The sequence below is a fragment of the Cavia porcellus genome, unplaced genomic scaffold, assembly GCF_034190915.1.
Source record: "Cavia porcellus strain 051 isolate PalLab524CR breed Dunkin Hartley unplaced genomic scaffold, mCavPor4.1 scaffold_8, whole genome shotgun sequence".
Classification (NCBI taxonomy): Eukaryota; Metazoa; Chordata; class Mammalia; order Rodentia; family Caviidae; genus Cavia; species Cavia porcellus.
Genome location: NW_026947491.1, coordinates 85,864,195 through 85,879,586, shown reverse-complemented (window position 1 = coordinate 85,879,586; position 15,392 = coordinate 85,864,195). Strand labels below are relative to the sequence as shown.

General features: G+C 39.2%; 1 protein-coding gene across 1 annotated transcript in view; it reads right to left on the bottom strand.

The window, feature by feature from the left end:
- Cfap54 (cilia and flagella associated protein 54) overlaps nucleotides 1-15,392 on the bottom strand; it is a 346,516-nt gene that overhangs the window by 246,487 nt on the left and 84,637 nt on the right. Inside the window, exons 11-16 of the mRNA XM_063255344.1 lie at nucleotides 11,908-12,089; nucleotides 11,657-11,822; nucleotides 10,507-10,592; nucleotides 3,976-4,110; nucleotides 2,768-2,918; nucleotides 794-870 (exon numbers count right to left, since the gene is read on the bottom strand). Coding sequence (XP_063111414.1) covers nucleotides 794-870; nucleotides 2,768-2,918; nucleotides 3,976-4,110; nucleotides 10,507-10,592; nucleotides 11,657-11,822; nucleotides 11,908-12,089 — 797 coding nt within the window. The remainder of the gene's footprint in view (nucleotides 1-793; nucleotides 871-2,767; nucleotides 2,919-3,975; nucleotides 4,111-10,506; nucleotides 10,593-11,656; nucleotides 11,823-11,907; nucleotides 12,090-15,392) is intronic.

Here is a 15,392-nt window from a genome sequence, read left to right as displayed (position 1 = left end):
TTTTTTGAGAGTAGTCTAGACAACACTAGCCACATCCCAGGTAGATGGTCCAAGTGAGTCAAAAGGGTTTTACTCTCAAATAATGGAACACATGGGATTCTGTATCTCCTTTGAACATCACAGCACTCCAAAATGAATGAATGCTTCAAAGACATCTCACAGGAAAAAAAAACAAAAAAACAAAACTGCATTGTGTTTAATGCAAATATAGTGTTTGACCATGGCATTCTTTTCCAAAGCTCAGTGCTTAGCATTACCTGGAACAGTTTGCAAATGTTACTCTAGATTTTGCCTGAAAATGAATGAATATTCATCAATCATACAAGGTAGTTCCCCAGATTCCCACTTGGATCCTCAGGGCACCACTCATGGTACACAGAAACAATTCAAACATCATAGAAAAGCATTATAAGAACAGCGCTCGCCTCCTCAGCTCTCTACCCTTCTGAGCCCCGCTGAGGACCACGCACACGCCCAGGTTGTTCACACAGCACTTTAAGCAGGTGAGAACTCGTTCAGTCTGGCAGAGCATGTGCTGAGTAACCTCGCTGTATAAATCTATGTATCACACACATTCAAAATAGCGGTAGAAATGTATCTGCAAGCCTTGTTAAAAGACTTTGGTAAACTTACTGAACTTTTTGCTAGAGTAAAATCAAAAGAGGGAAAAATGTCCCCAAAGATATATACAGAATTCACAAATTCATAAATCAAACTTCATTTACAAATTTGATATTATCTGAAACTAGAAACCCATATTTTAAGCTATATTTTCTACAGCACGTTGTAATACCTTTAATATTGGGAGGAGTTCCAGGATCCCTTTTGGAGTCCCCGGGAGCTCTTCAAACCCTTTTCTTAAGGGTGTGTCTGGAAATGGGAGGAGGAAAAAGGAAGAAAGGAGGAGGCAGGGAAGAGGAGGAAAAGGAATAAAAGAAAAGACAAGAAGAGAAACCAAAGAGAAGAGAGAGAGGGAAAAACAAAGGGAAAGAAGGAAAGACCAGGGGAAAGAAACAAAATGTAAGTACAGAAGAATCAGAATCATAGAAAGCATGTTAATCAGCTATAGTTCAATGGTTCGGTTATTTAATGATCTTAGACATGATTCAATGCCTTAGAATTTGACTAAATACCTAATTGTTTATTTTACGTAACTAAACATTTTCTCTGTGTAAAGCAACATGAAACCACCTTGCAAACCTTGGCAGGCACAGAGGCACATTCCCATAGCTATTTAGGAGGCCGGGGCAGGAAGATCGCTTGAGTCCCGGAGTTTGAGAAAAGCCTAAACATAATCAGATCCCATTCCCCACAAAAAAGAAGCACTTTGCACTACAACAAACTGAATCAAGATCCTCTTGATCAACAGGGTAATATGATGGACACTGATCTTCCTATACCTACTATAAAATTTATTCTAAAACATTCAGAAAAGACCAGCACAGAAGCCTTCATGCATTGAGCCAAATATCAGAAAAGGCCACTCTGAATGTCAGCAGTGCAGTTATAAATATTTATACGGCAAAGTTAACTTCTTACTTTAAAATTTATTTAATAATTCAAACTAAATAATGCATTACTTAATAAGGAAGCTAAAAAGTATCTGGAAGCAGACAATCATAACTAACACAGAATGTTTTACATGATAATAAGGTGACGAGGCTAATATTCTTTGGAAACATTAAGTCTTCATGTATGTAAATGCATACAACTTCTCTTCATATCAAAATAGAAGCTGATAAATGGATTATGTCTTAGTACTGATTAGTTCCTAGACAGGAAGCATTTTCACAAAGAATTGACACTTTAAATTGTGCGTGGTCCACTTATAATTAAACTGTATAAAACAATAGTGTTCCAAAAGTAACTAGCAAATGAAGCAATATAATCAAATAAAGAATAGACTTTTAAAAAAAAAAACATTGGGTCTTTTGCTTCCAGTAACAAGTAATCTAAGGGGCTGAGGATTTAGCTCAGCAGCATAAGCGCCTGCCTTGCAAGCAGGCAGTCGTGAGTTTGATCCCCGGCACTGATGAAAAGGAAAAAGACAAAAAAAAAAAAAAGTAATCTAGAAAAACTGCTGGCTGGAGAAAAGTTTTAAAATATGTTTTTTGGTTTTCAGTTTTTTTTTTTTAATCTGCAAGTTAAGCAGATAGTGAAAAAAATAAATACAAAGCCAAGGATCCAGGAAGGGAGCCAATGGGGTGCAGAATGGCAGGAGAGCTGGGGCCCCCACCCCTGGAGCCCAGAGGGAAGCTGAAAAACTATGTGGTAATTCAACAGCCTTGAAGGGCTGAATTAGGAATGGAGCAAATAAAAAAGGAAACAAAATGTAGAAGGATGCTGATCCGTGGTAGAGACTGTTGTAGCTTCCACCCAGCATCAGTCCATGCGGTGGGGGCCGAGAAACTCCTGGCAACCAAAACACGCCTCTTCCTTCAAGAAGCATTTGCTCTGCTGAGAAATCAAGAGGAGAAAGCATGAAAGAGGTAAAAAGGAGGAGAGGAAGGCAAGAAAAAAGAAGAATGAGAAAGGAGAGAAAGAGGAGTAAGTGGTAACTAGGGATGGAGAAGGGAAACGGGAGGAGGAGAAGAGTTATCCGCCACAGCGCCCCTTCAGGAGCACGGTCTGCTGTCTCCCTTCTGGCTGTGTGTCTAAGTGCGATGCGGATACACCCAGCTTCCGCTAACCTGTGTTCTAATGCATGCTTATGTATTTCTATTTGCACACTGATATGCTAAAGGACTTGTATTTTTCAGTATTTTACCTAGAGACTTCTTATGCTTTCCTCTGGAGCTTCCGAAAAACTCTAATATTTCAGTTAATCTTAACGTGACCTCCGCCACCACCACCAAGTCAACGTCTTCCATTTCACAGCCGTGAATCATTTCATTTATCTGCCACAGAAGATACACCCACTAAAAAAAAGGAAATATGCAGTGAAATCAATTAAAATGTGTTACATTTTAATCAAAGTCACATTTTTCATAACTTTGAAATTATGTAATCAAAAAAGAAATGTCACATAGGTCTCCTTATTAATGTATCTTAATCATAAATAATATAAATGATCTCAAAAGGTGATGTGTAATGATAAATTTGTAATACGTAAATTCATAAGGAGGATTCATTGGCTTATAGTCTGCATATCTATAACCATAATGGCAAATGTATGATGTGTTATTTTACATATCAGTGAATATTATCTGTATCCTCAAAGTTATTCTCTCTTCAAGGTAACTGTATGTGACCACCATCAAAGTCCTCTAAACTATTGAGGGAGATGCAGGTAATTCAGGCTATCCTCTAGAAGCCTCACAAACTGGCTTTCAGGGCTATATCCCCAGAGCTTAGCACATAAAACCAACTATCGCTCTTTACAGCTTAAGATGATAAAACAATATTTATGTACCCACATCATTACTTAAGAGAGTACACGATAAAAAAAATCACACCTGTGCATGCTAATGGAGCTACTCGTAGAAGCCCCAGAGACACTGGAGCTAATCTATTTATTACTAAAATATTTCTCTTAAGTTTTCAGGTTATAGTATTCAAATGTTCAACTCTGTCCCTTTTCAAATAGTCTAAAATATTATTGCATGGGGAAAAGTGCTGAAACACTTTACTTGTTTGTATTCTGTCTTATGAATCTTACTGAATTTATCTACGCTCATAAGACTTTGGACACACTATATTTAAACCTTCCTTTGAAACAGAAATACTCTCCCACTCCCCAAAACAAAACCAGGGCAGACATGCAGGAACACACATTGTTAAAAAGACTCACTCATTACTGAAAAGAGTAATGTCTTAATACTTGTATCACAAATGATGTGGTCACGCAGGTGGATAAATGGAAAAATCTAGATTTGAAAGGTATATGCAATTTAGATTAATTAGATTAATTAATTTAAAATAATTTAGATTAATTAGATTGAGCAAAAACAAGAAAAGAACCAAAAGAAGGAGTACTTTGTTAGTGCTGATTTTGTGGGCGCACTTTGTGAAGTCATTTCTGGACAAACTGATCCGATGAATTCCTAGTTTGCATCTCTGCCATAAGAACATTATTGTGTCCTCAACAATTTCTTTATCAGGCTGAACATTCTGAAAACAAAAGTGATAAAAAAATAAATGAGTAAGAATAGAAAGCAACATTAATACAACATCACTGTGTGCCAGGCTTTACATGTACAACTCATGTAATCCTCATACCAACTGAATAAGCTGAGTATTATTACCATCACCTCTACTTTCCAGATTGGCCAACAGAGGCAAGAGGAAGTGATTTCTCTAAAGATGAAAAGTAGCAGAAAGTAGCAGATCAAAAGGATTCAAACCCAAAATATCTAGCTCAAATTTTCACTCTTAAATGCTTATACTACTTGTGTCTCTTCAAGAAGAAAAGTCCCAAATATTTGGGTATCAGTAAGTCTCATACAATTCTGAAATCTATTTACACCTTTCAATTTTTAAATAACTTGCATTAAAATAATAAAGAGTTGATGAATGAGGGAGAGGCACTAGTAACCTAGGAGGAAATCAGGAGTGGATGAAGCACACAGATAAGGACAGAGAGAAACTGAAAGGACCTTCACACTCAGTAGCAATAGATAATTCAGAAGGAGTGTATCCCTCTCCAATCAAATTGGCTTTTATGATGGTGTAACAGAAAACGTCCCCTCTCTAGCCAGTAGACTTCACTTTGTTAGTTACCCAGGTAACAGTTCCTGTCGCAGTCCCAGTTGCTCCTGTCTTTTAGAAACAGCTGGTCACTGTGATGCGTATTTTGTAAACCAATCCCCACCTGACAAATCATTCTGCTTCTGTACTTCCCGCTTGCTTATTCCATATAAGCCCTAGACAACCAGAAATCAGGGCCTGATAATCTGGGAATGATCCCAACCAGTGCCTCCAAATCCCCAGTGTTGTTGAGGTGTTTCTGTTTGCTGTTGCAATGGTTAACCTTGATGGTCAGCTTGTTAGACTGGGAAACACCTATGAAATTAGTAAAGCACACCTCTGAGTGTATTTTTGAGGATGTTTCAAAAACAGTTGGCATGAAGAACTGGAAAGTGATGGGGAGACTCATCCGGAAGGTGGGTGGTATCATCCAGTAGCATAAGGGGGCCCAGGGCACACAAACAAGTACAGGAAGAGGCCCAGCCGCACAGACTGTCTTGTTCCCTCTCTGCTTTCTAGGTCCATAAGGTGAGCAGTTTTCCTCAGCCACACCCTTCTTCCATGATGTTCTGTCTCACCACAGGCCTAAAACAATGGAGCTGACTGACCAGACAGAAACCTCCAAAACTATGAGTCCCCTTTAATTTGATTTCTCAGATAGTTCAAAAGCTTAATTTGTTTGATGATCTTGGGGAAGATGGCTGCATTTGTGTTTATGTAGAGAGGATGGCCTCAACTGAGTTTGTCACCTGAGTACAGTTTGTAAACAGAAGCAAGATTTTATGGACCACTTTTGTTTGAGAACCAAATTGTTTCCAAACAAAAGCATTCGTGAATTAAGATACCATTGTATTTGGTCACATTAGCAAAAGCTAACACAGCTCTTTTCAAAAAAGTAAGACTGGCCAAGCATGGAGGCACACACCTGTAATCCCAGCACTTGGGAGGCTGAGGCAAGAGAATCACTGTGAGTTCTGAGTTCAAGACCAGCCTGGGTTACAAAGTGAGTTCAGAGCCAACCTAAACTGCATTGTGAAACTCTGATTCAAAAAGACCCAAAAAAAAAAGCCCACTGAAGTTACTAATTAAATTTGAATTAGAAAGATAATGAGTTTATAATTAAAACATACCAAAGCCTGAGTTCCTTTGAGACAACTCTAAAGCTTGATTTGATATATACTATATTATTATGAATGGTGACACATAGAATTTGTTACTCAAAATCAGGTTCAGAGTGCTCAGCAATCCAGGCACTCAACCCCTACAGCCAAGAGAGAGGAGAGCCTGGCTACTACTCCAACTGGCAACCGACCTTGGCATCATCCATGAGATGCTGGTTTTAGGTGCATATAGAATGCAAGAGTTCTGAAGTTGAAAAGGCTTCTACCCAGATTTTGGAGAACCTGGGAGGCTGGGCAGTGTGCCCCTGAGAGGGCAGTAATGTGAAGCCAAAGGTGCAGTGGAGAACCCAGAAGTTTGGAAAATCCAGGAAAGTGGATCATCTAAGATCATCTAAGGAAAGCTGCAAGGAGAAAGCAAAGCCAGCCCAAAACAAAAACCATGGGAGCTACAACCACCAAAGCACCATGGGGTGGAGTCACCCAAGCCCTTTGTAGCTCACAACCAGATTGCTGCAGATGCTAAACATGGAACTCCAGGACTTAATGTTGCATTTTGGACCTCCTTTGGTCCCACTTCTTTGTATCCCCATTTGTACCTTTTGAAATGGTAATGTTTTTCTTGTGTCATTAAATGTTGGAGGTGCTTAACTTTCTTTTCATTTGTACAGGAGGTTGCAGCTAAGAGTATGCCTTAGATCTCAGGGAGGACTCAGGACTTGGGCTTTTCAGCAATGCTGAAACTGATAGAACTTCAGCAACTCTTAAAGATGGACTAAATGTCTTTTGCATAAAGGATGTGCATGAGTCTTTGTGGGGCCAGAAGTGGAATGTTATGGTTTATGTTTAAAAGACTCCCCAAACCTCAGGCAGTCATGGGGCGGGGGATACTTTGAAGGCGGCTGAGTCTAGCATTTGTGATTGGTTTGTTGTCTAGCGCTAGGACTGGCAGTGTGAGTGCTACACCCACCAGGAGTGGGGAGCGGACATACAGCATGACGGAGGTAAGGAATTATGTTCTCCCCTTTTGTCCTTGTTGGACTTGTCACTCACAGCTGCCATGAATGGCTGTCCCTTAGCTGAGTTTGGACCAAAACCTCCAAAAACTGTAAGCTAAATATATTTTTTCTTCCTTTATTTTGGGTTTCAAGTATTTTATCTTAGCAATGAAAGAAAAGTAACCAAGACACATACTTTAGTACATGCTTAGGAACATAATAGAGATCAACAGTAATTCATATTTATTGAACTGAATTGAACTCAGCGAAACTAAGATATATATGCTTTTTTTTTCTGGTATTAGGAATTGAACCCAGGGTCTTTGCACATTCCCAGCCCTGCTTTTTTAATGTGTGTGTGTGCATGTGTGTGTTGTGTGTGTGTGCGTGCATGCGTGTGTTAAGATGAGCTCTGACAAAGTCACTTCACTAAGCCCAAGGTGACCTCTAGGCTGTCTCAGCCTCCCAGAGTGCTCAGGTTACCAGCACGGACCACAGAGCCCAATTCATCTATCCAATTTTTAAAACTGGATAGATGAAAGTTCCTTACATTTTTAAGCCTTGATTGCTATTTTTTGTTAAGTTCTCCCACTGTAATTCCACTGGCTACCAAACACCTTTCTTTCAAAAATTAAATACTTGTCATGAGTTATGACACAGTCTAATAAACCCAGAAGAAATGAAAAATATTTTAAGGGTGAAACTTCCCAAGTATCTTACTGAGTGTCACTCCCTGGGCAAAATATACAATGCTCTGTAACTGTGGTTTTCAAATTTTATAACAATGAAACCAAATTTTCAAATGAAATTCCATCAAAATCCCAGTATCATATACAAAACTAAAGAACCAGGTTAGAGTGCCACAATTCAAATTGGCGCTCCTGAGGCACCTCAGAGAAGTCCTGAGGACCCCTGGGATTCATTTTTAAAACAGTGTTGCAGAAAGGACCATTGAAAAAAATCACAGATTTGCATGATACAAATGCTGATAAAAATAAGGATAAAAGTGTGGGGAGCCGCATGACAGCCCCATTGCTGCCTCCCTGCCTCTCTCTCTCCTATGGGCACTGCGTCTGCCTACATTAACCATAATCCTCTCCTGCTTATGTCACATACCCGGATGTGACGGTGACCCTGTTGTATTCATCCCTGTAGCCTCTTCCTGTCCCACCAGCCCGCCCTTTCCCTATAAAAGATGTAATCACTTCCAGAATAAAACGAGACTAGATTGGAACCGCTCAACTTGTCTCCATCTCTCTCTCCTCTTGCCCAGCCCCCCATCCCCGTCCTCTCTCCAGGCAAGACCCACAGATTGATCCGCAGGCCGGATGATAAAAGGACCTCGTCTCACACTGATAAACAACAAGGCCACAGTCGACACCATGCTGAATGTGAAAAAACTGAAAGCAAAATCAGGAATGAGTCAAGAATCACTCTCATCTTTAATACAGTGCTCAAAACTTTAGCTAGAGAAATCAGGCAAGAGAAAGACATAAAAAAAGAAAGAAGAAATCAAATCAGATTTTCTCTACACAGACAATAAAATCCTTTCCATAGACAATTCAAAAAACTCCTCCAGAAGACTCTTAGAGTTAATAAACAAATTCAGCAAAGTTGCAGGATATAAAATAGTGCACAAAAGTCAAATGTTTCTGTATACCTGTAATGAACTTGCTAAGAAAGAAATCAGGAAAATAATCCTATTCACAAGTCTTTTAAAAATTACATACATAGGAATCAACCTAAGAAAGGTAGTGAAAGATTTTTATAATAAAATTATAGTAGTCTGAAAAAATAAGTTGGAAACAATGCTAGAAAATAGAAAAACACTCCCTTGGCCTCGATGGGCAGAATTAATATTGTTACAATGGGCCTCAGGTTTACCAAAGGCCATCTATAAATTTACGCAATTCCTATTAAAATATCAACATTTTCACAAAACTAGAACAAAACAACCTTAAAATTTTTAGAGAACCAGAAGAGAGCCAGAATAGCTACAGAAATCCTGAGCAAAAAAAGCACAGCAGGAGCTATTACAGTCTCAGATTTAAGTTATAATATGAAGCAAAAACAGCACAGTACCGGCACAAAAACAGACACGTGGACCAAAGGAATAGAACATAAAACACAGAAACAGTCTCATGTACTTTTAGCCATCTGATCTTTGACAAAGGAACCAAAACCACACACTGGAGAAAAGACAGCCTCTTTAACAGACTCTTTAACAAACTGTGCATGGCTATACCCATCAGAGGAATGAAAATAGACCCATATATCACACCCTCTACTAAAATCAAGTCAAAGTGGATCAAAAATCTTGAGATACAGACAGATACACTGAAAGTGCTACAAGATAAATTAAGGAAAACACTTGGGGACATAAGCATAGGCAATGACTTGTTGAACAGAATCCAGTAACACAAGAAATATCACCAAGAATCAATGAATGGGGTAGTATTATCTTTGAAAGCTTCTGAATGGCAAAGGAAACAACAGAATGAAGAGACAACTTACAGAATGGGAAAAAGAATTTTCCAGTGACTCTTCTAATAGAACCCTAATATGTAGGGTATATGAAGAGCCCCCCTAAAAAAATTCAACTCCCAAAATAAATGACTCAATTGAAAATGGGCAAATGAAATTGAATACGCACTTGTCAAAAGAAGCTTAAATGACCAATAAGCACACGAAAAAATGTCCAGCATCTTTAGCCATTTGGGAAATGCAAATCAAAACATCTTCAAGACAAAAGGGCTATCATAAAGAACACACACACAAAATAAGAAATACTGGCAACAAGAAAGGATATGGGGAAAAGTGAACCCTTCTCTATCGCTGGTGAGAATGGCAATTAGTACAAATACATGCAAAACAGTATGGAGATTCCTCAATAAACTCAAAATAAAAATTCCACTTGACCCAGCTAAACCTCTTCTGGCTGTTTAGCCAAAAGAATTAAACATTTCATACCATAGAAATATATGTATACCCACATAGCAGCACAGTTCAGGAATTGCCAAACCAAGGAAGTGACCATCTGTTATGGATGGATAAAGAAAATGAGGTGTATTTATACAAAAGAGTATTATTCTTCCATAAAGCAGAATAAATTCAGGTCATTTGTAGAATGGATAGAATTTTAGGCTGTAACCTTCAACAAAATAAGTCAGATGCAGGTTTCCCTTATATGAGGAACTCAAAAATTAAATAAAGAGCAAAAAGAAGAAAGAGGATAGGAAACAGGGGACTTCTTGGAGATGAGGAAGTGGACAGGAGAGGAAGAAGACAGGAGAGAGGAGGTATATACTAATTTTCCAAAATGATTGTAATTATGTATTGCAAACTAATCAATTAAATAATTTTTTCTTATGCACAATTGTACCCAGACCTTCACAGCCACAAATGGACCGTTTCTGAGCACTGACCCTCATGTGCAAAGTGACTCTGGTAACCAGTAGGCTTTGCCATCTCGGGCTGAAAAGGATCGTTTCACTCAGCATGTGAACTCCTCATTTGTCACAGTCACCTAGGAACTTCCACAAGGAAACGAGTGACACCCAGCACACAGACAAGAAGAAACTTACAACTACAGCTCAGGTCTAACTCAATAATGTATTCTAATGATTCAATATTATAGAATTTTAAATGCAAATTCTATGATATTTTCATAACTTCATTCACACTGCTAAGTATAGCCAGTTCACCTGGGGAGAGGTACAGATACAGAAATGCAGGACTGCTGCCAAATGAAAAACATCTTCTGCATATCCACACACATTCACAGAAGCACCTGCATTCAAAAAAAATAGAAGAAAATGGAACAAAACATTCGGACAATTATAAAACATCAAATACAAAAGACACAGAAATTCATGCAAAAATGACACAAATACTATCTGGGCTGATATCCTCTCAGTAAGATCATTTAAATACTTCTAAAAGAAACTTAATCTAAGTCGCCCTAATCCAATTAGAATAAATTACTACAGTATTATTTATTCACATTATGTATGCCAATTACATCTAAAGAGAGACTCAGACAGCTTATAGAAATAAAATACATGGAAAAAAAATTTTTAAAAAAAAAGGGGGCTGGGGGTTTAGCTCAGCGGCATAAGCGCCTGCCTTGAAAGCAGGCAGTCGTGAGTTCGATCCCTGGTACCGATAAAAAAAAAGAAAAAGAAAAAAAAATTAAAAAAAAAAAATAAAATAAAATACATGGAAAATATGACAACTGAAAAAAAAATAAGTAAAATATTGGAAGCCAGTGAAAGAAAAGTGTAGCATTAGTTAATTATTTACTGCAACCCATACCCATGCAATGTCTTAAGCACGCGGGAAACATAAACACAAAGTTAATTAATTTATTAAAACAAAGAATTCAATTAATAAGTCTCAGCAGAAAAGTAGAACAGATTTTCAACTGCCACGTGCAGTAAGTGTGAGGGTGTGTAAGTCTAAGACAGAAAAGGCTGCATGCTGGAAAGAAGACCGACTGCAACTTCCCTTGCTAAAGAAAACCCAGGCCTTTGCTCTTGATTCTGCAGCCTCAAAAGTCAGCATGTTTCCAGACCTCAAAACCCTCGCCAGCATTCAACATCTTGCTAAGGTCCACCAGTCGCGTGGCCTGAAGGCCTGCTTTCTCCAACTTCAGCACTGTGCACACTCCCGAGCTGCCCCTCCCCGCACCGGTGTGCCCAGCCCCAGCCCCTGGCCGGCCCTTTCTCCAGCAAGCTCATCCCTGCGGACCTCCTGCTCCTCCCACCTTGAACATTCATTTTGTCACCTCACCTAGAAAAAAAAAAATCTTCCTTATCAGATAAAACTAAATTTTTCAAAAAGGTAAATACTCACCATCAAAACCGATATTTTTTAAATAAAGTTGAATTGCCTGTCCTTCTTTATAGTTTTCCAAAGGAAAGATCAACCCTTTGCTTCTCTTTACGTTGATGAGAGGCTCCATGGTGAGCAGAAGCGTTAGGTCCTTCTCTGCTTTCTTTGCCTCTGGATCTTGCCGCCTCTTAGAGAAGTACATCCCACAGGTTAATTAGTATGCCGGTGTCATTTTAACAAACAAAAACAAACCAGGGTTTTGTGTATGTTACCTGGAAAAAGGAAGAAAGCTGCCCAGCTGCAGACTCAAATAAACCCCATTCTTCAAAGGTAAAGGCCAGTTTTATAAATTTCACGGCAACATCCATAGAAATAATATTTTTTCTTTCTATCATAAGCTCCAGAAGAGATATTTTTGGAAAATCAAGCGTTCCACGTGCACCAGTATTGGAAACTACAAAAGGAAAGACAGATTTTAGTAGCAACCATGTGAAGAAACCTTTACTAAAGTATTAGCTACCAGATACTGCCTGGCACTAGGAGACAAAGGTCACCTGCCCGCCTGTCACTGAGTTTACTCTCTCAAGGGCCCAATGAGAAATCTGAGGGGCAAACACAGGGTCTTTGGGGACAAGCAGGAGGAGCGCCCAACAGAGGTTTGGGGGAAGAGAACAGCGGGGCTAAGTTACCCAAAAGGAAGAGTCTGTCTGGAATCTCAAACGGAGAGAAACAGCAATGGTTAACCAGCCAAGCAGGCAGCTATGTGCCGACGGGAAGCCCACAGAAAGAGATCTACTGTGAGGATGCTGCTACTGTAACTGGGTAGCATCAGCTCTGGGCGTGTTTAACTCCCTAAGACAGAACAGTAAGAAACATCACATTGGAGGACAGAGAAAGGACTGAGAGAGAGAGAGAGAGAGAGACGGAGAGAGAGACAGAGACAGAGAGACAGAGATTAGCGAAACAAGAAGTCGTCAGCAGTCACAAACACTCTGAGAATGAAGGAAGAAAAAGACTGAGAAGTGACCTCTGATTTAGCAAGAAAGAGGCTGCCCTGGATATTGTTAATAGAATGTTAGGTTCCAAAGATTTCCCGATATGCAAATAGGGAGGAAAATTTGGAGCGGTTAAACTAGGCAAGTCCTTTGATAAATCTGACTGTACCAAGGAGACACAGAGAGGGAGCTCAAAAAGCGCGTGAGACAAAGGGATCCCTTGGAGAGATCTGGCTTCAAGACATCGGAGGGGGACAGGGAGGAAAGGGAGATGGAGGGAGGGGAGGGGAAGGACTCTTCCATGTGACCAGAAAGGAGGGAGCAGATGAGAGATTGTTTTAGGGTTTCAGTGAAAAAAATTGAAGGAAACTTTCACCTAAGGATCTGTATTTTTCCTGTGAAGGGAGGAGCCCAAACTGTGGCACCGTAGGGCACTGGTGGGCGGTACTTCAGATGGGGCACACGCACGCATGCACGCACACACATGTGCACACAGGTGCACACATGCATGCACGCAGCACATTCACCTAAACACACATGAACAAAGGTCCAGCTTTTCACCTCTCCTCCTGGGTGGACATTCAGCCAAACCAGCTGATGCTCACGGGGCCACAGAAGGCGAGGCCATCAAGAAGGAGAATGAAACTGTGCGCGCATCTTCAGAGGAAACCACAGATGAAGCACCCTTTTCCACGGGAGGCTGAAAAAGGGAGCAAGAGCTTGGGCACCCGCAGTGCTCGGCGAGAATGAGGGGTGTCAGAAACACCCCGGCAAAGACACAGCGCTGCTGAACGGAGCTCCAACGTGGACAAAATAATAGGACAGGAGGACCAAAGACCAAATGAGTGACCTAGAAAATCAGGTTGAGAAGCTTCACAGAAGACAACAGGAAGGAAAAGATAAAAAAATAAAATAGGATGTGGGGAGAATGTAGGCATGTCAGCCTTTGTCTAACACAAGCACTGAAGGACTAAAAAATAAGATAAACATAGGAAAAAGAAAGCAATATGAACATGTTAGGAAAGAGATGAGCTCAGATTACTTCCAAATCACTAAACCCATCTGTACAACAAACATAACAAAATATAAGAATATCATAAGCAAGAGATAATTGTAAAAACTATGTATAAAACAAGATTTAAACTGCCATACGAATTCCAAATAAATGCTCTATACCAGACTACAGAGAAATGTTATCAAAATTTAGAAAGAAACAGACTTAAGTAAAATACATCCAACTAAATTACTTCAAAGTGCTTTATGTTTATATCTAAGCTAAAATAAATCAATTTTGAAAGAAATATTGGATGAAGGAAAAATCTTAATAGTATTTACTATCTTACAGAAGCTGTGATTAGGACTTCTATCTAAAACATAAAGAGAACTCAAAACTTGGGAAGAAACAAGAAGTCTAATTAGAAAATGGGCAAAAGACTGAGGAGAACAATGTACAGACGTCAAATACACACATGAAAACCTGTTCAAGGTCTTTAGTCATTAGGGAAATGCAAATTAAAGGCACGATGGTATAGCACCATATACCTATAAGAAAGACCAAAATAAAATTCAGTGGCTGGGGGGTAGCTCCCGTGCCTAAGAAGCCCAAGGCCCTGGATTCAGTGCTCACAGGAAAAAAAAGTGGTAATACCAAATACTGTCAAGGAATTTAAGAAACTGAATCATTCACATAGTCCAGTCAAGCTGGAGAAGGATGTGGCAGTTTCTTGCAAAACTGAATACACACTTAACATATGAACCCGTAACTGCACTCAAGAGTATTTATCCTAAAGGAGTGAAAAATTATTTTCACACAAAAACCCATGCTCAATGGCTCATAAAAGTTTTATTCCTAATAGCCAAAAACTGGAGACAATGCAAACAGTCTTCACAAATAAAGGAGCAAAACCTACTGTGGGTCATCCAAACTATGGGATGCTACCCCAGCAATGGTAAACAGCGAGCCACTAATGCACACATTGCTTTGTAAAAACGTCATCAGGTGAAGGAAGCTATCTTCAAAAACAAGTCCTTCATCAGTTGGACATGTATACAGAAATAAATACATTTCTTTAAAAAATTTTTGATCTGTACTTCATACCAACAAAAAATACCTAATTTTGTAGACCTTATTGTGAAAGAAAAACAATAAAGCTTATATAACAAAACATGAGAGAATATATTTAAATATTAGAGTATCAGAGGTTTCTTAAATGTGACACAAAAAGAATTAACTACAAAGATTATTTAGACTACATGAAAATTAAGGATTCTTTTCCCAACAGGTATCATTAAGAAAATGAAAGTGCAAACCACCAAATGGAAAAAGACCTCTGCAATAGTCAGTACTGAATATTGTAGTGTTAGTATTATTGTTGTAGCATTAGTATTGCAGGATTTAGATCCAGAATATGTAACGAGTCCCTGTAAATCAAAGAGAAAGAGGCAAGTAGGTCAACAGGAAAAATGGGCAGAAATATGAAAAGGTCCTTCACAGAACAGGACATCCACGCGGTTAAAAAATATTTGAAAAAGTGCTCAATTGCATTTGTCATCAGAATAATGCAAATTAAATCCACAGTGTAATAACCTTAAGTGAACAAAATGAAAAGACAGACGATACTAAGTGTCAATGTAAATCTGGAACAATTAGAACCCTCGTAAGTGCTGTTGGGAGTTTAAACTGGGATAACAGTATCTGTGAGAGCAAAACATAGGCATATGCTATGTCCTAGCAATTCGGCTGACAGAAATGCAAAGTGTAA